Genomic DNA, 26,262 nt, shown 5'->3' on the forward strand with positions numbered 1-26,262 from the left:
GCCCAAGAGCTGTAGAGGCCACAGTGCAGCGAATCTTGGGGAAAGGTGGCTAAGGTCAGGAAAAATTAGTGGAGGATCTTCAGAATTCTACTCCTGGTGCAGAGGACACCCCTGGGAACAGGGGACACCTGCAGAACAGCTATGGGAGGTGACGAAGGCAGGAGAGATGCCATAATTCTGTGAGGCAAGGCAGGGGACTGCTGACTCTGAATCTGGGTCTAGTCAGAGTCAGCGTGCAAACCCACTGTGAAACCCATGAAAAGACAAACTTTTTACAGTGGCCTTGTGCTAGGGTGACCAGATAGCAAGTGTGAAAAATCAGGACAGGGTGTGGGGGGTAATAGGAGCCTATATATGAAAAGGCCCCGATATCAGGACTGTCCCTATAAAATCGGGACATCTGGTCTCCCTACCTTGTGCTTGGGTCTGACTGAGCTGCACTGAGTGCAGGACCTCACTTGGGAAGCAAAGTGGCCATCTGCTCTTTGGTTCTGGGCATGGTTGGGGGCTGTGCGAACTACCCAGCCTCAAGGTTACTCCAGCCTTCTCCCAGCTGCCCACAGCAGCCAGAGCACATCAGTGTTATGGCCATTACCCTAGCCATGACCTACTATGCTGAGGCTCTGATGCCAGCAGCACAAAGCCATGACACTCGCTCCTTGCCACCTGCAAATTTTCCTTATACCAGATCCACCAGCTTTACAACTGCTTTGTGCTGGAAAAGACGTGCAAAAGAGCTGTAGTCAAAAAAAGAATTTGGCCCAGTATATTGAAGATCCTAGTCACGACTTAACCTATTTAATGAGATCAAAAAACTTCTCTTTCATTATACTGGAAAGATTCCGGAAGCTTCCGTTTCCAGAATTCATGTTTTTTATGACAAGTCAGTATGATAATTCATGTAGGTTTTTACAATTAACTTATTGTTGGACAAAATGTTAAAAAACATGATATTTCATCACCTTGTCATGTTTTGTCATAATTTTACTTTGCAGGCATGTGTGCATGACAAAAAGGTCTGAAATGTCATGTATTTCACTACCAGCACACAATCACAAAAAAAACCACCCCTGTGCTAACCAGAAGCTGAAATGGTAGTACCTTCATTGGGAAATGCATGGTATTTTATCTTTTTATCATATCATCTATGCCATAAAATAAACATGTATAAAATGTCATGCATTTGCAGTCATTTCATCCGTGAACTCTATATAAACTCCTAGTTGGAAGATGCATGAGATTCCATCCTTTTGCCATATTCACAAAGTTGAGTAAAACATTTAGGGGCAGTCTGGCTATTCCATTGCTCACTTCATATCTGGGAGAAAAGATTAAACAATAGGACAGCAACCTATATCTGGAATAATTTCCTCTTGTTTTTGCCTGGTAAACCACCACAATTCTATAAGCATTTGCTTATAGGTGCTGGAATTTTAGCTGGCACTTAGGAAACCATGAGTCGGGGTAGAAATGGTTATCTCCTAGGGGACTAAATTTTAAGAACCTCAGAATGCAAAAAGGCTTGTTTGCTATGACTCTCATTCTCATTTCCAGCCATCTGAGCCCTCTGCTTTCCTCCATAACAAGGATGAAGTTGATAATGCTAGCCATCCTCACAATGTTTTTGAACACAGTCATACTTATGCCAGTCGTAGAGTAAAACCACCACCGTCTCTTCTTTCTTTCATTCAGAGAAATACAACTAATGCTTCTGGAAGGAAAACTCATTAACTAGAGTGTCAGCGAAGTTGACTTATACAACTTTAAGGTCACCACGGATTAAAAAATAGCCAGCATTTTTATTGGGATATCTTCACTTCCTCTTGGGCAAGTCACCTTGTAGCTCGGTGCCTCAGTTTCCCCACTTGTAAAATGGGGAAAATGATACCTACTTTGTAAAGTGCTTTGAGATCTATGGATAAGAGATATGATGTATTAGGGTTTTTTTTAGATTAATAAAAACACAGCAAGTTCTCACTGCTGTTGCTAATAATGGCTGGAATAGTAAAAACAAAACAAATCACCTCTGTGAGTAGTGATTTCAGAATATCAAATATGGCAAACAGGTCTGAAATTTCATGTATTTTCATTACCATTCCCATATCATTTTTCTTTACAGAGTCTCATGTTTGAGTTGCTTCACTGGGAAGAGAAGCTCTTTTGAGGATAAAATTTAAAATAGCTTCAGGTACCTCTTGTCGGTGCTGTAGAAACGGAGAAAATGTGAAGTTACCGTATGACATTAACAGAGGGTTAGTATTTTTTGAAACACATTTGCAACCAAACTAAACTAGCAAGCATAATGAAAGATAAAACCAATAATCCCCTTTAGATTCTACAGGTAAGGGTTTTCTATTAAAACATTGTTCTGCCAAAGGGGAAGTTAGAAACTATTGAGCAATAATATTTTAATATTGCAGACAATTTTGTTATCAGCACGTTAGTCTGAGCAGATACAGATAAAGCATAGCCCTGTCAAGCAATCAGACTGAGTGTAATCTTTGCTGGAGCACTGTGAACTCCAAATCAAGTGAAATGCTCAAAAAATCAAAAAGATTTTCTCTCCTCAGAGTCAATAATTTTCAAAAGGGGCAAACAGAGCATGGTTTCTCTTGGGTTTTAAAATCAAAATTATCATGGAGTTGGAAGGGACCTCAGGAGGTCATCTAGTCCAACCCCATGCTCAAAACAGGACCAATCCCCAGACAGATTTTTACCCCAGTTCCCTAAATGGCCTCTTCAAGCATTGAACTCACCACACTGGGTTTAGCAGGCCAATGCTCAAACCACTGAGCTACCTCTCTCCCCTATATTTATCTTTTAAAAAATATGATCTGGTGAATAAGGCACTAGATTGGAAGGCAGGAATTCTGGGTTCTATTCGCAGCTCAGCCACTGTGTGACCTTGGGTAAGTCACTTCAACACCCCGTGCCTCAGTTTCCCCTATTTGTGTTATCTATTCAGCGTGTAAGCTCTCTGGGGCAAGGACTGTCACTGCACTTGTGTAACCCGCTGGTGAGTGTATGTTACAGATTCCAGTCTGGGTCAATCCACGAATGATATGAGTCTGTTACAGGATAAGTTTGAGGGCTTTGGGTTGTTAGCTCAAACTGTAGCAGCTCATGCTTTTACCTTGGATATTCCTGGTTCAGCCCCTTGTGCTGGCCAAGATGGCAGCCATCACACTTGTACAAAGCTTCACACAAAGGGCTCTCATTCTTAGTTTGAGAGACTGAGTAATACAAATAATAAATACTGCTACTAATAAGAAGAATTTGTAGAATAGTTTTTCAAAAAATAGACTCTCCGTGGGTGGGAGCAATTTTGCACATGCAACCATGTGCACAGAACTGTACATGTCTACATTAGTGACACAAATTTCAAACCCTGCCCTCAGATGCTTATGTAATAAAACCCAAATTAGTCCAAGAGCTTTTTCAGGAGCCTATGGGGTATGAGTGAAGTGCCGATTATATTGGATTGCTCTCTCCAGGGGCGGCTCTAGTATTTTGCCGCCCCAAGCACAGCAGTCAGGCGGCTTTTGGTGGCGTGCCTGCGGAGGTCCGCTGGTAACGCGGATTCAGCGGCATGCCTGCGGGAAGTCTGCCGGTCCTGCGGCTTCGGCATACCCGCTGCCGAATTGCCACCGAAGCCGCGGGACCAGTGGACCTCCCGCAGGCCCTCATGGTGACCGGCAGGCTGCCCCCCACAGCTTCCCATCCCAGGCACACACTTGGTGCCTGGAGCCGCCCCTGGCTCTCTCCTCTGTGAAAGAGCCAGTGGGTGAAAAATGGATCTTATGAACAGGGCCAGGGAAAGCCAGGCATATTTCAAATAAAACTGTAGTCTCACAAGTCTGCTGTGCCATAAGGAAAGCTGCATAATGTTTTTTAACTGCAAGTTAATAATGTCCGTGAAGACCCCTGCAGTGGTTTCCCTGACTGGTCTTAGCTCTTTCCAATAATGTGTTCCAACCTTCCACAGCCTAGTGCCAGGCCCCATAAAGCAGAAACAGGTTGTTTTTTAAAAAATTCGCAGTGTTCTGCAATGTCTCCTTTATGTGCAGAGCTACACATTCAGCTGGCGTCCACTGGCATAGCTCCATCAAAATCAATGGATTTACACTAGAGGAAGGTCTGGCCCATACTTTCCTCATCCACTAACTCTTATTTGCACTGGTTCCAGACAGCTGGCCTTCATCTCTAGGCCAGGGTGTTAACCCTTTACATTCCGTGCCCCATACAAATGTTCAGGACCATAACTTTCAACAGCACAGGTCAACGTTTTCTACCCTGGGTGCTGAGCACGGGCAGCTTCCGATGATTTCTCTGGAAGTTGTGGGTGGTCAGTAGTTCTGAAAAACAGGCTACATACACAAGTGACTATATAGGGAGTCAAGAGCCTAACTTTAGGCACCCAGGTGAGAAAATATTGACCTTTCATTTCAATACTGTGATGAAGAAGTCAGGATGTACCAAGAACCCTACAGGCGTTACCATGGCGGATGTACAGAACTGTGCGTGAAAGAGATGTAGGCACACAAGGCATACAGGGCCCAGACCTGCAAGCCAATGAGTGCTCTCCACTCCAATCTAACTTCTTGGGAAATTAGAGTGTTCAGCAAATTGCAGGGTTGGACCTTACAAAGTATGGTCTGCAGCACATCTTTACACATGAGGGTTTGTAGGGTATTGGAGTGAGAAATATTCAATAGTATGAATCTGCATTTTCCTTGCAAAATCTGCATATATTTAGGCGATGTTCCATCTGCATCTATCAGCAAAATACTGTTATGTTTCAACAAAAGCAATAAAAATCACTGACTGCAGGGTGGCCCTTAGGATTATACAATTCTCTCTAATACTCACTTGCTGGTAAGATGAGTCTTCGGTGTGATCCCAAACTCTCCAAAGAGAGTAACAAAGACATTGGCGTCAGTTCCTGCTCCTCGTACATCTCCCGTCACAGTCACCACCTCATAAACTGTCGGAAAAGAAAAGAAAAATTACTCACAGATCACTTCACCCACTACTGAAATGTATCCATCTGTGGGGTGGAACACAATCACTGCTTAACACTACAGGTTAGAATTTACCCAACTAAAATTGTTGCGGATATTTATGTAGACAGATGAAATTTACTTAGATTGGAATTGGGCAGGACAGAGTTAATTCGAACAAAATAAGCCTCAGTGTGCATATCCATGCATGCGTGTACATATTTTTAATGTATGTTATTTATATAACAAGTTTTTGTTTTGTTTTTTTAAATAGGTACCTATAATTAGACTCCTCGGATTTTCAAAAATACCTAAGTGAAGGGACTTATACTTCTAAGTCACTTAGGTGCTTTTAAAAATTCCACTCTTAGATCCTTGGATTTAGGAGCCACTAGGAGCACCCACTAGCTTGAGTTATAAATTCCTTCTACTGCCACTTTTCCAACTGCATCCTCATAACATCCTCAGGCAAACTCCTTCATGTTCCATACTTGGTCTAAGCCCAGAGGTAAATTTGTAATTAATGTTTGAGCAAAATTGGTTGAACTATTTTTGATTTATGCATGTGTCAAAGCAATGTACTCTTCCTTATTTGTTCCAATGAGATATTTGCATAAGGCTAAATGAGAAACGAATAAAGCTAGAAAGTTCAAATTTGACTTGTTTTGTAGATCTCATTGAAGTGTAAATGTTAAAGAATGGTGAAGACAGGGTGGCCATACAGAATGATCTGGGTCATTTGGTAAGCTGGACCCATTCAAAGAAAATGAGTTTAAATACAAGCAAATGCAAAGTCATGCATCTAGTAACAAAAAATACAGCTCATACCTACAGGGGGGAAAAGGACTGCGTCCTGGAAATCAGTCATTCTGAAAAGTGCTTAGCGGTTATAGAGGACATACAATTCAGGAGTTCCCAGAGCAGTGCTGTGGCCAAAAGGGCTAGTGTGATGCTTGGATGTGTAAACAGGGGAGTAGTGAGCAAGAGTAGAGAGGTGATTTTACCTCTTTACAGCACTGCTGAGTCGGATACTGGAATGCTGCATCCAGTTCTTGTATCCACATTTTAAAAACAATGTTAAAAAATTGGAGAAGGTGCAGAGAAGAGCCACAAAAATGATCTGAAGGCAGGAAAAAAAAACACCTTATAGTGAGAGACTTAAAGAGCCAATCTGTGTAGTTTACCAAAAAGATGAAGAGAACTTGATTATGGTGTATAAGTACCATCATGGGGAGAAAATGAAGGGTGTATTAAAGGGCTATGTAACCTAGCAGAGAAAAGCATAACAAGAACTAATAGCTGGAAGTTAAAGCCAAACAAGTTCAAGTTAGAAATAAGACATAAATTTTTAACAGTGAGGATAATTAACCATTGGATCAGGATTCTTCATCTCTTGCAGATTTCAGATCAAGACTGGATGCCTTTCTGAAAGAGATACTTTAGTCAAACAATAGTTATTGGGCTCAATGCAGGGGTAACTGGATGAAATTCTATGGCCTCTGGGCTTGTCTACACTACAAAATTAAGTTGACTTATCTAATTCAACCTCAAGCCTCCGAATTAATTAAGTCAATTGTGCATGGCCACACCATGCTCATTGTCTCAATGGAGTGTGTCCTCACTAGCAGTACCTGCATCGATGCACAAAGCAGTGCATCGTGGGTAGCTATCCCAAAGTGCAACTTGTAGATTTAAGTGGTTCCAAGTAATAACAGACAGAACAAAATAAATTACCAAGAAAAATAAAACAAAAATATGCAAGTCTAAGACTAATACAGTAGGAAACTAAATGTAGGTAAATCTCACTCTCAGAGATTTTCCAATAAACTTCTTTCACAGACTAGTCTGGGCCCAATCCTTTCCCTGGTACAGTCCTTGTTCCAGCTCAGGTGGGAGCTAGGGGATTTCTCATGACTGCAGCCCGCTTTGTTCTGTTCCACTTCCTTATATAGCTTAGGCACAAGGCGGGAATCTTTTGTCTCTTTAGGTCCCCACCCCTCCTTCTAAATAGAAAATCCCCAGGTTTAAGATGGATTCCAGTACCAGATGACATGGTCACATGTCCTGTGACACCCCCAGCCTTCATTCTTCCTGACCTGACTCACAGGAAGGCCTGCAAGTAAACAGAGCCATCTATAGACAATTGTCCTCGTTGATGGGAGTCATCAAGATTCTAAACCACCATTAATGGCCCGCACTTTGCATAACTACAATAGGACCTCAGAGTTATAGTTTATAGTCCTAGTTTCAGATACAAGAATGATACATTCAGACAAATAGGATGATCAACTCAGTAGATTATAAGCTTTGTAATGATACCTTACAAGAGACCTTTTGCATGAAGCATATTCCAGTTACATTATATTCACACTCATTAGCATATTTTAATAAAATCATATGGAGGTGCAACATCACATCCACCACCTCCTGTGCAGACTAAGCTGGAGCGTGTTTGGGGCGTGTAGTCTCCATGATCAGCTGTGCTCAAGCTGGCAGGCTCCCAATGCTGATCAAACAGGGAATGGGAAATCAAAAGTTCCCGGGGCTTTAGCAGGGGAGGAACAGTTTCCTGTGTACCTGGCTGCAGTGCAGCAGAGTTGAGAATGATCTCCAGAGGGGTCCAAGTTGAGCATTGTGGGACACCACCTGGAGGCAATTATGTCAAATCACACAACGCTGCATCTGCACTACCTTGCAGTCGACCCATGAAAATTGAATTAAGCGCTATGCCTATCACAGAGGTGGATTACAGCCGTCGACATTAGAGGTGACTTAGGTCGGCATAAAGGACCCGGTAGTATAGACATATACATTAACAGGTCAACTTAAGGCAGCTTCCTTCGACCTAACTTTTTAGTGTAGACGAGGCCTCTGTTATACATGGCAGACTAGGTGATTTAATGGTCCTTTCTGGCCTTAAAGTCTATGAATAATAGATATCTTTGATATCAACTATATTTCTAGGCACAAGGTGGTGGAGTTAAGGCTGAACTTTTGACCTTTAAACTCGGCAGTCCCATCTTAACATTGTGAGAATGTAAATTTTGTCTGGATATGTAATAATTATTACATATTCTATTATTGCACCTTTCTGTGGCTGCAGACATACACACATAAAAAAGAAACAAAGCATTCACCAAAACTGTTCACACTGAGCATCCACTATCACCCATCTCAACACCGGCAGGGAAGAAACTCATTCAGAGTTTTAGCCTAAAAGTCTAGGAACTATTTGGCTGGAAAGAAAAATGAGCTAGTTTACATCAAGTCCTGACGGCCAGCAAAATCCGCGGCAGGTGGGAAGCATTGGGAGGGAGGAGGAGGTGCTGATCAGCGGGACCACTGGCAGGAGGGAGCCCTGGAGCACCCACGAAGTCGGCGCCTATGAGTAAAACTTTTGTCGGTCAGGGGTGTGTGAAACAAACAACCCCGGACCGACTTAAAAGTTACACTGACAGAAGTGCCAGTGTGGACAGCACTATGTTGGGGCGGGAAGACGCTCTCCCGCTGACATAGCTACTGCCACTCGTTGGGGCTGGTTTAGTTGGCACAGAGCAGCTACATGGGAGACCTTAGATTTGTAGTGTAGACATAGCCTCAGTCTCTGTCCTTCCTCACTCCCTTTGGCATGGCTTGCAGCCCAGGAGCTGACCCTGTCATCGTATCCAGCTGACATGCAGGCTGTGAGGGTGTAACGATGCGGTTCTGGCGGGACCCAACTGAGAGTGCCAATTCAGGACAAATTGCTAAAACAGGGCAGTTACAGCCCAAGGCTGGGGTTTTTCCACCTCTAAGGCAAACCAAACCAGCCAGACAGTGAAGACTTTGGTCTCACCCCACTGGCTAACCACAAGTCACACAAGCAATTCCCTTAGACACTCCAGTTTCCCAATATCACCACCAGTGCCACTCGTTATGGGGACAAATGGTTATGAAAACCAATACCCCAATAAAAGAAAAAAGGTTCTCCTGATCCCAAAGGACCAAGCCCCAGATCCAGGTCAATATACAAATCAGATCTTACCCACAAATCACGCTGTTGCCAATCCTTTAGAATCTAAAATCTAAAGGTTTATTCATAAAAGGAAAAAGATACAGATCAGAGCTAGAATTGGTTAAATGGAATCAATTACATACAGTAATGGCAAAGTTCTTGGTTCAGGCTTGTAGCAGTGATGAAATAAACTGCAGGTTCAAAATCAAGTCTCTGGAATACATCTCCAGCTGGGATGGGTCATCGGTCCTTTGTTCAGAGCTTCAGTTTGTAGCAAAGTTCCTCCAGAGGTATGAAGCAAGATTGAAGACAAGATGGAGGAGAGGCATCAGCCTTTTATAGTCTTTTCCAGGTGTAAGAACACATCTTTGTCCTTACTGTGGAAAATTACAGTAAAATGGAGTCTGGAGTCACATGGGCCAGTCCCTGCATACTTTGCTGAGTTGCAAGGCGTGTTTGTCTTCTCTCAATGGGTCAATTGTATAGCTGATGGGTCCTTAATGGGACCTTAATGGTGTTAGCACAGCTAACGCCAACTTGTCTGGGAAGTTTCCCAGAAGCATAGCATAAGTTTGAAATACAGACAGTATAGAGCCAATATTCATAACTTGAACTACAAAATTGATACACACATATAGACAGCATAATCATAACCAGCAAACCATAACTTTGTCTTACACACCTCATTTGACACCCTTTATACAAGATTTGGTGCCACTACAGGACTTTGGTTGCAACCATGTTCTATATGGTCCCAGTTCAAATCAATAACATGACAGAGGGTTCAGACAGGACTGTAAAAGACCCCTGTCTGAAGACTCCTCTTCCCATGCAGAAACCAGGCAACATCTGGTCTCTTACTTTTTTAAAGGTGATGGCATTAACCTTTGTGTCCATCCTTGTTTTTCATTCTAGGTGGCCATGTGAGTGTACTGATGAAAAGTCACTTCCCCAGTTATTTGAGAAACAGGCTTATGGAAGGACAATGAATAGCTTTTAAATCAGCTGCAGCAACAAATTACACCCTTAAGCTACCAGTGTTACATCAAGAACAAGCATATATTCTGTCAAAATGTCAGCAGTTGTTTAGTGAGTTACTTCATGACTAGTGAAGTATTCAGAGTTGTTACAAATTGTATGTTGCAGACAATATAAGTTATACTTGTCTACATCTCCCTCATTAAGCACCCTCTTCTTTTGTGTCCCTGAATGAGATTGCTGTGCATTTTATCTCCACTTATGGACATCATTGGCATACTACACAATGGCGGAGGGTGACTGCTGTGGAATAGATAGTCTAGGTTGATTTCCCTTCACTTCCAAGACTTCCTAGATACCAGACCTTAAGACATCAAAGAAAAATAAAAGAACAAAATAGTAGCAAAAAAAAAGTGTGAGTTCTATACTTCTATACCTCCTGCAATGGGAGTCGTGCCGGTGCATGGAAGCACAACTTTGTGAATATGCACGGATGTGTGTTACACACGCAAGACAAAGAACACAATTTACTCATATAGTAGAGCAGGGTTGGTTTCTTGGCAGTGCACATATCCACAGTTATGAAGGGAAAGAATTTAAGCATGGAGGACACAAACAGATGCAATGAACTCTGCCGGGGGAACATGTGCTATTATTAAAAACACTGTTAAGTACTAATTAAAATTAACATTCCACAGAAGGACAAAATGATGACAGAGGGAAATGGGAGCCAGGCAGAATTTGCAACATCAGAAGGTCATTTAATAAGATGTTTAGACAATTCCACAATCAATGTACTGCAGGAAGTGAGAGACTATTGCCATTCCCAGCTCTTGCACTACAGCCAGTACACTCAGCTGCCTAAGTAAACGATGTTACAAGGCTTCCATGTCATGAAGACATCATCATGAAAACAGAGACACATCGCTTCTCTTGAAACTAGAGTCTAATGCTATCTGACTCCCTTGGACACAGAGTCAGAGCAGAAGCCATTGTGCTCAAGAAGAGGATAGTTCCATTTCCCTATAGCGGTGGGACCACACTGTAAAACTTGGATCTGGAGCTAAACTGCCTCAAAGTTCAGAGATCTTTGGGTCCAGGTTTGGTTCAGACCCTGTCTTTATTATTTTTTATTTTTTTATATATTTGAACCATTGCAAAAATCAAGAGGCCTGATTCACCACTGCCTTGTATCTTGTGTAGACCTGTGGCAAATGAGAAAGTGGGTGGAAAGGGCTACAATTCTCATGGGTGTACCACTTTGCACTCACTCTCCACAGATGTATGTGGCAATGTACTCAACTGCTCTTGAGTAAATTGGCTATTCCAGCTTTGAGAGAATGTACCCAGCCCTCATGAATCCAAAGCTAAACATCCTGTACTTTACTACATGAGGCAATACAGTTGAATTAACTGAAAACCTTGAAATCAGAATTCTGCAGGACCCACACTTACATCCAAAGGTGGAATTTGGTTTAGAGATCTCAATTTTGCTACGTCGGGGCTACAGCTCTGAAGAGGTAGATTAGGTCCTAGAAAAAAGACTCAGGTTAAACGCTTGAATTTAATACCTATTCCTCTAATTCCCTCCTACATGGAGTTCATGCTTTTTGTCTTCAAAGAACTTTACAAACTCTTACCCATTAATACGAACAATGCTCCATTTGGTACAGAATTTTACTAGTGAGCAAAATGAGGCACAGAGAGGGCAGGGGGCATTGAAAATTTTGCAGTGGACCGAAAAATAGTAAAACCGTGCCCTAAGTAACTTGTCCCGGTCTATTCAGGGAGTTAGAATGAGAGCCATTATTAAACTCACGAATGCCTGGCTCCTAGTCTTGTGCTCAGATCTCATGTCTCTCTCAGTGAGAGTCAGATAAAGGCAACGTCCAGCTCCTCAAGCATCTTGCACAGCAGTCACTAGTGCAGACTATCCTGTTCCAATTATCACATCAATTACTGAGTGCTTTAATAATAGCAAGTGAAGCCTGGTTCCAACTCTGTCTCATCTGGTGGATAGTGAATCCCCAGCTGAGACCATGATTAAGCTGACTAATGACATGTCTTTAAAAATGCTGATGAAAGTCTTATCACAGATACTTCATCTCTTATTGATAGAACTGGGTGGCCAGGCTTCAAGACATACAAAATATTAATGGGTATAACATAGGCAAAAGGGCATGAATCCCACTGTTTTGCAATATACTGCAGACATGCTACGGCTTCTTATGAGCATGCAAAATCTCTGATTTGAAGAATAGTACACAATTAAAGGAAACAATACACACAGACTACTTTGCCAGAGATTAGCATCCAAAACTGATTCATTTTAGGAGTGGACTGTAGAAAATGCAAAATCAATTTATACAGATACACTGTGGTGTTACTGATACAACTTGCATCCAGTTACTAATCCTGCACGAAGAGGGCGGTTATTATTAACCCAGCCAGGACCGCTCCAGGGTTTTTGCCGCCCCAAACGGCAGAATAAAATAAAATAAAATAAAATAAAATAAAAAAGCCGTGATCGCAATTGCGATCGGCGGCAGCTCCACTATGCCGCTTTCTTCTTCAGCGGGAATTCAGCGGTAGGTGCTTCCCTCCGAGAGGGACCCGCCGCCGAATTGCCGCCGAACAGCCCGACATGCAGCCCCTTCCCCTTGGCCGCCCCAAGCACCTGCTTGCTGGGCTGGTGCCTGGAGCCGGCCCTGAATCCAGCCATTTTCAGGTGTCAGACAGGAGGAAACACCTATTTCCAAAGCTGTGGGTGAAACAATCGTAATGTTTCTGAAAGATGCCAGCTTGAGACTGCTGGAGACTGAAGTCCTCTAGCCAACAGCAGGTAGAGCTTCCACAGCACCAGCCTGGAGGGAACATCTCCACGGTGACCGCATAGTCAACTCATGTCTCCAGTCTCTGCTGACATTGCCAACACTGGTATCAGTTAGCATCGAGTGTAAGGGTGGTTTTAGGACTCAAATTGAACTAAGACAACCAATTTATGTCCCACCGGTTAATGAACAGCCATTGGATGATTTTGGTCACTATTGACCAGAACTAGTTTTGCCTAGAGATGAGTGGCTGAAATAAGCACTTAACCTACCTGGATGAGCATGGACAGCCAGCCAGGAAGAGAAACTATGCAAAAGAACTAACCTGATCTGCAAAAGCGTAGCATACAAGTGCTCAGGAGGTAGCTGTGGGTGATGCCAATTCTATACTTCACCAGAAGGGAAAATGAACAAATATCATGGCATGCATGCTCCTTCTCATTGATGCTTCTACCTGATCTGGTCTGGCATGACCGTACCCACCATCTCCTCCTTCAAATCCCTCCACATAACACACTTCTTCTGAGAGGCCTGCAAACCCTAGCCCTAACTCTAGGGGCTTATTTGCACAAATGCTTAGGGTATTTCTACACAGCAAAGAAAAAACCACGGCTGGTCGGTGCCAGCCAACTCAGGTTTGCAGAGCTTGGGCTGCAGGGCTGTTTCATTGCTATGCAGACTTCCTGGCTCAGGCTAGAGACTGGGATCTAGGACTCTGCAGGGTGCGAGGGTCCCAGAGCTCGAGCTGCAGCCCGAATCCAGAAATCTACAGAGCAATGAAACAGCCCCACAATCCGAGCCCCACAAGCGCAAGTCGACTGGCACAGGCCAGCCGTGCATTTTTTTTTTTGCAGTATAAACATACCCTTAGGCTATGTCTACACTGCCCCACAGTTCGGACTACAGGGATGTGAAGAGCAGTGTGCACCAACGCGCTGTGCTGTGACCACCCAGTGTGGACTCTGCGGACACGAACTAAAAGGTTCCTAGTTCACATTAATATAGTCCTCTTCAATCGGGATTACATTAATGAAATTAAAGGTTCCTAGTTTACGTGCCCACAGCGTCCACACAGGACAGTTACAGTGCAGCACTTCGGTGCACGCTCCTATTCACACCCCTGTAGTCCAAACTGCAGGGCAGTGTGGACAAGCCCTTGGTTCAGGGGTTCTCAAACTTCCCGAGCTTCATTTAAACGCTAATATCCCTTTTGACCCAGAGACAATCAAGAATCGTAATATAGCATTACAAGACATGAAAAGGATTTAGCATCTACAAGCTAATTGGATTTCTTCTAACAGGACATAAGTAAACACAGACAAATGCACTTAGCATCTACTCTTTGATTCTTATCAACACAAGTAAATGGGTTAGAGGTTGCTAGCCTAATTAACATTTCTTTGATATGTGGCGGGATGAGACTCAGTGGTGCGGCGCCTCCTGCTGGTTGTCCAGGGAATTAGCTCTTTTCCAGCTCCGGAGCATCTGTCTCGCCTGCCGCTGGCCCCCGTGTCCCTCCCAGACCCAGGTGCCCTTTGCCCAGGGGTTCTGCCCACCGCAGCAACCCACAATCTGGGTCTCCCCCTCCAGGGGGCCCCCCAACCCTCTATCCCCACCTTGCCTCAGTGGGTGCTGCCAGTCGCCATCTAGCCCCCGCTCACTGGGGCAGACGGCAGTCTGTAAACCACTCATCATCGGCAAGGGGGGTTGGATCAGCTGCCTCTGTCTATTCCTGGGCTGCCCCTCTGCAGCCCTCGTACCCTTTTGTGGGCCCTTACCTCGGCCTGCAGCTTTGCTAGGCTGGAGCTCCCCAGCTCCCTCTGTCCTTCCCCAGCACTGCACCAGCTCAGGTACCCTCCTCAGCTTCCCAGGCAGCCAGGTCCTTCTCTCTCTAGGGAGCTAAAGAGAGTGTCTCTTCTGCCTTCTGGCCCACCACCCTCTTAAGGGCCAGCTGAGCCCTGATTGCACTGGCTGCATCTGAGGCTGCTTCCCCCATCAGCCCAGCTTTTCCCCTGCCCCAGCCCTCTCCCAGGGCTGTTTTAAGCCCTTCAGGGCAGGAGCGGGGTAACCACCCCGCTACAGATATCCACACACAAGTGAATTCTCCTGATTACAATGGCAATCCTCTTGTTAAGTTGTGAAGGGTCATATACAGGTTAGCGGGTTTGCCAGCATAGGGTAGTCTAGTTAAGAGAGCAAGAGGAAGAAACAAAAGCCTTTGAACCCAAACTATGAGGAAGTAATACGTTTTCAAGCTCCACAGAGCCCTCCTTCAGGTCTGGGAAAGGTAGTACAGACGCCCCGCGACTTACGCAATCGTTCCGTTCCGAAAGGCTTGCGTAACTTGAATTTTCCATAAGTCAGAAATGTATACCCGTACGTTATGCAAAAATTTCTGCAACTCAAAAATCCTATTTCTGGCTTATGGGACTTTTTCCATAAGTGCGAATTTGCGTAAGTCGAGTCTTGCGTAACCCGGGGAGCATCTGTAGAGTGTCACAGCTAGATATGTAGATATATCTCTACTAGTACAATGATCCCCCGCACCTCCCCCCAAAAAACAACAACACATTTCAAGATTAATGGGTCCTACACATGCCTTTCACAACATGTGGTGCACCTCATTCAGTGCATCAAATCCCCCAACAACAACTAGGTGGGTGAAACCAGACAATCAAAGCGCTCTCAAATGAATGCACACAGATAAATGATAAAAAGACAAAAACACCCTATCACCCATGGGTGAACACTTTTCACAAAATAATCACGCCATATCTGACCTCTCTGCCCTTGTCCTGAAAGGAAACCTGCACAACACCTTCAAAAGAGGAGCCTGGGAGCTTAAATTCATAACTCAGCTAGACACCAAAAATCATACACTCAATGGAGGTGTGGGTTTTATGTCTCATTATTATAAGCTGTAATCTACTAACTCTCCATTGTTCTATGATTAGTAGTAGTAGTCCATCACTGACCATGACGATGATATTGTCACAATTCTCATCTATGGCTATGCATATGATTCCAAAGTCCAAATCCTGATGCACAGAGTTGGCCACACTAAGGGCATAGGAAGTCTGTATCCGTGATGTTTGATGATGCAGGTCTGTGGCATCTTTCACGTGCAGCCTGGAGACAATTTCACTGATCCCGCTTGAACCTGTTGCATGCTCATCTTATAAGAGATTTCCGGTGAGTTCTGTTCTGAGCCATTTTTCTCAAACTCTTTGAGCCCACTGGAGACTGCTCTTCAAATGATCTTTGAAGCACTTATACGGAAAAACCTTCTTTCTTTTGCCCGCCTTAGCTGCCTATACAGGATCCGGTTGGCAGTGGTCTTTCATTCTGGTGCTCTCAGTAGTATGTCCTTGATGCTGGTTGTGTTTGCTCTCTCAAGGACTTTAATATTGATCACTCTGTCCTGCCAGCAAATGCTCATTATTGAGCGCATGTGAAATTCCTCAAGTTGTTTAATGTACCAGCTCTGAAGAGTCCATGTCTCAGAATCATAGAGGAAAGATGTTAGAACCACTACACTGTAGATCTTCAATTTGGCGGACTTTTAAGGACTCTTCAAGTTAAGGACTTTTGTTTGGAGTTGGCCAAGGTCCTGGCTTGCTTTACTGATTCTGGTGGCAATTTCCTTATCAAGGGAATCATCACTAGAGATGGTGCTGCCCAAATACTTTAACTGATCCACATTTTTCAGCTGTGTGCGTTGGATGGAGCTGGCTGGCACTGGGGCATTGGAATGAGCTGCTGGTTGGAACAAGACCTCTGTCTTACCGAGACTGAGGGTGAGGCCAAAGAGCTGGGATGATTCAGAAAATCTATCAACGACAACCTGAAGGTCTTTATGTCTATGGACCATCATGGTGAAGTCATCTGTAAAAAGTGTCTCAACTAGAAATCTCTCCAGCATCTTGGTCTTATCGTTAAGTCTTCAAAGATCAATGAGAGAACCATCGAGTTCGTAACTGATGTATATCCCCTGATCCATGTCCCTTGTGGCCTGGCTGAGGACACAGGCAAAGAACAAGTTGAACAGCACTGGAGCAAGTACGTAGCTTTGCTTCACTCCATTTGAGATTTCAAATGCATCAGAAGAGTCACCATTCAAGAGTACTTGCACTGTCATATGGACATGGAACAGACAGATGATTTGTATGAACCTTCTTTGGCAGCCCAGTTTATGTAGAATAGCCCTTAGACCTTCTCAGTTGATTGTATCAAAGGCTTTGGTCAAGTTGATGAAAACTGCATACAGGTCCATGTTCTGCTCTAAATATTTTTCCTGGGCCTGCCTTATGAAAAAAAATCATGTCCCTAGTACTGTGACCTGGTCTGAAACCACACTACACTTCTGGCAGATTCTCCTCAGATATATTTGCAATGAGTCTGTTCAGCAGAATGCGAGCTAGTATTTTCCCTGCTGTACAGAGGAGAGAAATGCCTATGCAATTTCCACAGTCAGCTTTGCTGCCTTTGTTTTTGAATAGTGGTACAATAATAGCATCTCTGAAGTCTTGGGGCATTTCTTCTTCCTCACAAATGCTACTCAAGATGTTGTGAAACACCTCAATAGCCTTTTGAGCTACTGCTTTGTACAATTCTGCTGGAATTCCATCCTTTCTGGACGCTGGACACATGCTTTATCTTCTCATTTCTGTGTGAAACCCCTAGCACACCTTGGCAGTTGTCATAACTATAAAGGGAAGGGTAACAGCTGTCCTGCGTACAGTACTATAAAATCCCTCCTGGCCAGAGACTCCAAAATCCTTTTCCCTGTAAAGGGTTAAGAAGCTCAGGTAACCTGACTGGCATCTAACCTAAAGGACCAATAAGGGGACAAGATACTTTCAAATCTTAGAGGGGGGGAAGGCTTTTGTTTGTGTTCTTTGTTTGGGAGTGCGTTCGCTCTCGGGACTGAGAGGGACCAGACATCAATCCAGGTTCTCCACATCTTTCTAAACAAGATTCTCCTATTTCAAACTTGTAAGTAAACAGCCAGGCAAGGCGTGTTAGTTTTCCTTTGTTTTCTCAACTTGTAAATGTACCTTTTACTAGAGTGTTTATCTTTGTTTGCTGTACTTTGAACCTGAGACTAGAGTGGAGTCCTCTGAGCTCTTTAAGTTTGATTACCCTGTAAGGTTAATTTCCATACTGATTTTACAGAGATGATTTTTACCTTTTTCTTTAATTAAAAACCTTCTTTTTAAGAACCTGATTGATTTTTCCTTGTTTTAAGATCCAAGGGGTTTGGATCTTGATTCACCAGGAGTTGGTGGGAGGAAGGAGGGAAATGGTTAATTTCTCCTTGTTTTAGATCCAAGGGGGTTGGATCTGTATTCACCAGGAGTTGGTGGGAGGAAGGAGGGGAATGGTTAATTTCTCCTTGTTTTAAGATCCAAGGGGTTTGGATCTGTATTCACCAGGGAATTGGTGAAGGTCTCTCAAGGCTACCCAGGGAAGGAAATTAGCCTTGGGATGGTGGCAGCGGACCAGAGCTAAGCTGGTAGTTAAGCTTAGAAGTTTTCATGCAGGCCCCTACATTTGTACCCTAAAGTTCAAAGTGGGGATACAGCCTTGACAGCAGTATAGAAATATTAATAATATTCAGACATGCCCCTACTAATGAATAAAAGTGGGGGGGGACACAAGCAAGTCTGTACATTCATGGCTAGTTAGGCCAAAAGTTCTAGGAAAACATTAGATAGTAACTATAGATTACGGATACTGCTGAGAGCCTCAGAACCTTGCCAGTTTTATCAAAGATGAATAGGTTTATGTCAGTAGCTGAAGTCTCTTACACTTTCCTATATTTCAAATAGAGAATTCCTTGAATATTGTAAATATTCACTTAGGGCTGACTCCTGGGAGGTGCTGATAATTCGGACCCCATTCTAGCAAAGCATTTAACCATGTGCTTAACGTTCAGCGCATGAGCAGAGTCTCAGAAATGTACCTAAAAGCACTGGCAACAAATTATGGGGCCAGCACTGCACACTAAAGAGAATTGCACATATTAGTTGAAGATTCACAAAACAGCATTTCACCTGGTTTCCATCATCCACATCTATCTTATGGGCTATAGATTAGGCCGTCAGAAATCACTGGGGTTTTCATCTTGTCACTGGTGCCTTAATCTCGAGCAGAAATATCAGTGCCATATGCAAAATCAGCCAAACCCTGGTCTCATTTACTCTGGTGTCAATCTTTGACCTCAGTGGATTCACTTCGGTGTTACGGAGAACAGATTTTACCTATGTATTCATAAAAGATTGCATGTTCTTTATAGGAACTAGCAAAAGCAGCATTTGAATCCTGTTGTGGGTTCCAAATTAATTATTCAAAGCTAGAGGGAGTTTTTTCTTCATGAGTCTCTGGACCAATTGCACTCTGCTATACATTTGTTCTGTTCAAGCATCATATAAAGAAATTCAAAATTAATAATGTCTCAATGGATTCTGTGAGACATCCCGACACAGACTAGACAGGATTGTTGTATTCTGCATCCCATTTAGCACCAGTACAGATACCATTATCCTGAGCCCTGAAACATTGTATATTACTGAAAAACAAACCCAAAGCAGAGCAGAATCCTGTATGTTCCTGCAGGCGAGGACAGTTACAGTTTGGAGTTTGTGATGCTTGATCAGCCATTGCAAAGTCAAAGTTTCTTTCTGATGCACTGCAAGAGGCCAATATTGATTCATCTGGTGTTCTCGCTTTGAATAAAAAGCGCCGTTGCCTTAGCACAGCCAGAGCACAAACATGTTGGTGTTTCGTTGAAACAACAAAGTTGAATTAGCTTAGAAACTGACATATTAGTTATTTGAGTTGAAAATCCGCTGCAGGAAAATGCCATGCCTTGGGGAAAAGGCATTTGGCTTGGCCTGCTGCGGGAGAAAACTGGTCCACTTCTTTCAATATCTGCCAAGCACAGCGAAGTGCCTGCCAGGGCATGGGGCTGTCTGCGTATCGTGTGTCCAGACCGCAGCTTTAGAAATGACTGTCCAGTGGGAAAGGTGCAATCAGCTCTGCAACACAGTCTGTATAAGGTATGATGTTGACTTTTATCAGCAACAGCGAGCCGCCAAAGCCTGTGCCAATACAACGTGCCCCACAACAATCCATCTGCAAGCAGCTTCTTCTAAGCGTGTGTGAGGCACCCAACATTTGGCTGTTTGAGTGTTCAGCGTCAAGCCTTTGGGGCAGTCAGTCATTTTATCTGGCTGACCCTCCTCTGCACACCCTCTAAATTCCACTCCTACCAGAAGTTCTGCTGCTTCTGAAAGTCAGGGGAGTCAGTCTAGGAGCTTCATTCTCCATTCTCCTAGAACAGGGAATCATGCCACAGAGCAGGAATACTCACCCCTTTAGTGAGGAAGAGCTAAGACGTTTTCAAAAGAGGAAACAGCTGATTGGGCAGGAGGCGTGGGGAGGGATGGGGAGGCACTGATTTGTGGGGCCCGCCGGTAGGCGGGATGCACTGGGGGTTGGGGGGGAAAGCTGATAGGGGGCTGCCGGTGAGTGCTCAGCACCCATTATTTTTTCCCTGTGGGTGCTCCAGCCCGGAGCACCCATGGTGTTGGCGCCTATGCCCTCCCAAACTCCCAGCCAAATTTCCTGTCTCTTTTCCAAACCATGGGGGCTCTAGAGCTTCTCAATGAAAAAGTTGTAAAGATTTTTAACATGGGCAAAACAATATATATTTCCCTATCTCTTCTCTGAGAAACAGCTGAATTGTTTTTTCTGACAGTTTTCAAAACTATTCAGTCTGAATATGAATGGCAAGAAAATTTCTGTCTAAACAGATAAAGTTTAGCAAAGTTATAAGCATCTGAAAACAGGGTCTTTATAATGGAACCTGGCAGGAAACCTAACAATAGGCTTTGCTACCTGTGCCACCTATAATAAAGATTAAAAATACGACAGTAACAATACTTTATTGCCCCTTGGTATTTTTTGCAAACATTAATTGATTCCCTATCTAGTCACACTTTAGATTAATGTTTCATGTATAAATGGTTTATAACAGGTTAATAAATGATTGATAGATGTCACAAGAATGTTAGAAATGAGTTTTTTATATATTATAAATACATAACTAGAAGATATTCTAGATGATTATAAGACATGATGATAAGCAATATGACTGTAACAATCTTTAACAATCGATTAACCATTTATTAAAAACAGCTACTAATCACTAATTAACCCTTTTATAATTGATTTATAAATGGAACTGATGTAAAGTGTGACCCCCTAACCTTTTCTCAGTCTTTATAAACATCATTTAATTAATCCTCGCAGCAGCAAGAGAAAGGTAGGTGGCTAGGTAAGTATTATCATGATATAAACGTCTACAAAGTGAAGTGACCATGCCAAATTGATACTGCAAAATACATTTGGATCTGAATTTGAAAGAGTGAAGAAGAGTGAAGCATGTGAAAGACTTGACAGAATCTGATTATCACACAAAAGATGACAGAAATGTTGAGTCACTGGTCTGTAATATCTGCCCATGAAGTCACACCACGCAAGTGAATTAGCAAAGTAACCTCCTTTGTTCTATAATTATTTGTACGCAACCTGTTTTTAAATAAATATCACCTTACAGGTGATTATGATAGTGATGTCAATCAATCTGATGCTGCAAGATCTCTTTGAACACGCCAGCAGGCACAGCAGTTGAAGGCCCTGGAACCATGTTAGCAAGGACTAATCTGCTTGACATTTCCTGTCAGCACTGCCAGGGCTGAATGGAACTGCACCCTCCAGCAGGAATGGAATGCACCACCTGCCAGACTCCAGCCTCTCTCATTCTGAAGGGAACAGAAACTGAAGGCATAAGGGCCTCAGGCCAACAATGCCTGGAGAAAGACTTCACCTGCAGGCTGACAACAATAAACAAACGTTGCTAACAGCGGCAATAATGCCACAAAGATAAAAACCAAATTGGACAGAAGACATGTTGTGAAAGTATCTGGAACCTGTGTCCTGATCGCACCCATAATGCTTGACAGATGAAGCTAAATCATAAATTAGAGCAGTGCTGTTTATGCCGTTACACATTTGAATCACACCAACTCCACTGTGAATCTCTGCTTTTCCCGGGGCTAGGAGAAATTAATAGCCCTACCCAAAGCTGCACAAGAATCCATGTCAGAACTAAAATAAAAACCCAGTTTGTCCAGCTCTGTGCTTATTCTACTAGACTACAGTAACTCATACACAGTCCAGATTTTCCATCCACTAAATGGGAGCAATTACTATTACTTATGTCTTAACTGAATAATATTCACAACGTAGGTGCTCAGAGACTACCGTGATGGACAACCTTATAGAAAGCTAGAGAGAAGATTTGCAAAGTATTAGTAAGTAGCCGAGATGGGAATGGAACTCATGCCTGCCTGTCTTCCAGAGTAGTTCTTAACAGATCAGGTCTATGTTGCTTTGGTGGAACTGTTGGATTTTATGTATTGTTTGTATTATCAAACATAATGGAGCCCCAGGAGCCCCAGCCCTGGACCAACAACTCGTTGTGCTAGGTGCTGTACAAAAAAAAAGACAGTCCCGGCCCCAAACAGCTTATAATGTATGTTTGAGCAAAAGTGGCTATTCATTACATTGTAAAAAGTGAGATAGTAAAAAATAATCCCAGTGAAATTTCATTGGAAATCTTTTAAATTTTCTGAAAATGCAGAAGTTACATTGATGTTTCATGAACTTTAAAAAAAAAAAAAAAAAAAAAAAAAAAAAAAAACCAACCAGACCAAATTTCAATGAATAAAAAATGGTTATGATTGTTTCAGAGTAGCAGCCGTGTTAGTCTGTATCCGCAAAAAGAAGAACAGGAGGACTTGTGGCACCTTAGAGACTAACAAATTTATTAGAGCATAAGCTTTCGTGGACTATAGCCCACTTCTTCGGATGCATATAGAATGGAACATATATTGAGGAGATATATATACACACATACAGAGAGCATAAACAGGTGGGAGTTGTCTTACCACCTCTGAGAGGCCAATTAATTAAGAGAAAAAAACTTTTGAAGTGATAATCAAGCTAGCCCAGCACAGACAGACAGTTAGATAACAAGTGTGAGAATACTTACAAGGGGAGATAGATTTCAATGTTTGTAATGGCCCAACCATTCCCAGTCCTTATTTAAACCGGAGTTGATTGTGTCTAGTTTGCATATCAATTCTAGCTCAGCAGTTTCTCGTTGGAGTCTGTTTTTGAAGTTTTTCTGTTGTAATATAGCCACCCGCAGGTCTGTCACTGAATGACCAGACAGGTTAAAGTGTTCTCCCACTGGTTTTTGAGTATTTTGATTCCTGATGTCAGATTTGTGTCCATTAATTCTTTTGCGTAGAGACTGTCCGGTTTGGCCAATGTACATGGCAGAGGGGCATTGCTGGCACATGATGGCATATATCACATTGGTAGATGTGCAGGTGAACGAGCCCCTGATGGTATGGCTGATGTGATTAGGTCCTATGATGATGTCACTGGAATAGATATGTGGACAGAGTTGACATCGGGGTTTGTTACAAGGATAGGTTCCTGGGTTAGTGGTTTTGTTCAGTGATGTGTGGTTGCTGGTGAGTATTTGCTTTAGGTTGGGGGGTTGTCTGTAAGCGAGGACAGGTCTGTCTCCCAAGATCTGTGAGAGTAAAGGATCATCTTTCAGGATAGGTTGTAGATCTCTGATGATGCGCTGGAGAGGTTTTAGTTGGGGGCTGAAGGTGACAGCTAGTGGTGTTCTGTTATTTTCTTTGTTGGGCCTGTCTTGTAGGAGGTGACTTCTGGGTACTTGTCTGGCTCTGTCAATCTGTTTTTTCACTTCAGCAGGTGGGTATTGTAGTTTTAAGAATGCTTGATAGAGATCTTGTAGGTGCTTGTCTCTATCCGAGGGATTGGAGCAAATGCGGTTATATCTTAGAGCTTGGCTGTAGACAGTGGATCGTGTGGTGTGTCCTGGATGGAAGCTGGAGGCATGTAGGTAAGTGTAGCGGTCAGTAGGTTTCCGGTATAGGGTGGTATTTATGTGACCATCGCTTATTAGCACAGTAGTGTCCAGGAAATGGACCGCTTGTGTGGATTGATCTAGGCTGAGGTTGATGGTGGGATGGAAATTATTGAAATCATGGTGAAATTCCTCAAGGGCTTCTTTTCCATGGGTCCAGATGATGAAGATGTCATCAATGTAGCGCAAGTAGAGTAGGGGCGTTAGGGGACGAGAGCTAAGGAAGCGTTGTTCTAAGTCAGCCATAAAAATGTTGGCATATTGTGGGGCCATGCGGGTACCCATAGCAGTGCCGCTGACTTGAAGGTATATATTGTCCCCAAATGTGAAATAGTTGTGGGTGAGGACAAAATCACAAAGTTCAGCTACCAGGTTAGCTGTGATATTATCAGGGATACTGTTCCTGATAGCTTGTAGTCCATCTTTGTGTGGAATATTGGTGTAGAGGGCTTCTACGTCCATAGTGGCCAGGATGGTGTTTTCTGGAAGATCACCGATGGATTGTAGTTTCCTCAGGAAGTCAGTGGTGTCTCGAAGATAGCTGGGAGTGCTGGTAGCGTAGGGTCTGAGGAGAGAGTCTACATAACCAGACAAGCCTGATGTTAGGGTGCCAATGCCTGAGATGATGGGGCGTCCAGGATATCCAGGTTTATGGATCTTGGGTAGCAAATAGAATACCCCTGGTCGGGGTTCTAGGCATGTGTCTGTACAGATTTGTTCCTGTGCTTTGTCAGGGAGTTTTTTTAGCAGATGGTGTAGTTTCTTTAGGTAATCCTCAGTGGGATTTCCCTATACCGGAAACCTACTGACCGCTACACTTACCTACATGCCTCCAGCTTCCATCCAGGACACACCACACGATCCATTGTCTACAGCCAAGCTCTAAGATATAACCGCATTTGCTCCAATCCCTCGGATAGAGACAAGCACCTACAAGATCTCTATCAAGCATTCTTAAAACTACAATACCCACCTGCTGAAGTGAAAAAACAGATTGACAGAGCCAGACAAGTACCCAGAAGTCACCTCCTACAAGACAGGCCCAACAAAGAAAATAACAGAACACCACTAGCTGTCACCTTCAGCCCCCAACTAAAACCTCTCCAGCGCATCATCAGAGATCTACAACCTATCCTGAAAGATGATCCTTTACTCTCACAGATCTTGGGAGACAGACCTGTCCTCGCTTACAGACAACCCCCCAACCTAAAGCAAATACTCACCAGCAACCACACATCACTGAACAAAACCACTAACCCAGGAACCTATCCTTGTAACAAACCCCGATGTCAACTCTGTCCACATATCTATTCCAGTGACATCATCATAGGACCTAATCACATCAGCCATACCATCAGGGGCTCGTTCACCTGCACATCTACCAATGTGATATATGCCATCATGTGCCAGCAATGCCCCTCTGCCATGTACATTGGCCAAACCGGACAGTCTCTACGCAAAAGAATTAATGGACACAAATCTGACATCAGGAATCAAAATACTCAAAAACCAGTGGGAGAACACTTTAACCTGTCTGGTCATTCAGTGACAGACCTGCGGGTGGCTATATTACAACAGAAAAACTTCAAAAACAGACTCCAACGAGAAACTGCTGAGCTAGAATTGATATGCAAACTAGACACAATCAACTCCGGTTTAAATAAGGACTGGGAATGGTTGGGCCATTACAAACATTGAAATCTATCTCCCCTTGTAAGTATTCTCACACTTGTTATCTAACTGTCTGTCTGTGCTGGGCTAGCTTGATTATCACTTCAAAAGTTTTTTTCTCTTAATTAATTGGCCTCTCAGAGGTGGTAAGACAACTCCCACCTGTTTATGCTCTCTGTATGTGTGTATATATATCTCCTCAATATATGTTCCATTCTATATGCATCCGAAGAAGTGGGCTATAGTCCACGAAAGCTTATGCTCTAATAAATTTGTTAGTCTCTAAGGTGCCACAAGTCCTCCTGTTCTTCTTTTTGCGGTTATGATTGTGTAACCTAGCTCTAGTCCTGACACCTTTAAATGTCTCCTTTCCTCCAGGGGATATCCAAGATGAATTCCATTGAATGACACTGAATTACAGCCAAAGAGACACTCCCTTCTGGAAAAGAGAAATTTGAACATACACTAAACTGTACATTTAACACCTGATTTTCAATTCAGTCTTGCTGGGCTTCTCCTTTTGCACTCCCAATTATTTTCTGGCAACGTCCTAATGCGACCAAATATTCAGGTTTGAGAAGGGAGGTGACATTTTAAAAATCCGGCCTTTCTTCTTCATTTAGTTTTACCCAGATGTCAGCCAGAATTCCCCAGCAGGACAGCTATAGAATTCGCATGGCAGCCTTGCTACTACCGCTGTATTTTTATGTGTATTTTGTGTCTGCCATCTGGGCTAAGCCAGTTTAAATGGGG

General features: G+C 43.3%; 1 protein-coding gene across 2 annotated transcripts in view; it reads right to left on the reverse strand.

Moving 5' to 3' along the window:
- Positions 1-26,262, reverse strand: part of LOXHD1 (lipoxygenase homology PLAT domains 1) — a 297,140-nt gene that overhangs the window by 201,172 nt on the left and 69,706 nt on the right. For both annotated transcript variants that reach the window (XM_065549964.1, XM_008166053.4), the window contains exon 8: positions 4,870-4,984. In XM_065549964.1, coding sequence (XP_065406036.1) covers positions 4,870-4,984 — 115 coding nt within the window. The remainder of the gene's footprint in view (positions 1-4,869; positions 4,985-26,262) is intronic.

This window comes from Chrysemys picta, chromosome 6 (assembly GCF_011386835.1).
Source record: "Chrysemys picta bellii isolate R12L10 chromosome 6, ASM1138683v2, whole genome shotgun sequence".
Classification (NCBI taxonomy): Eukaryota; Metazoa; Chordata; order Testudines; family Emydidae; genus Chrysemys; species Chrysemys picta.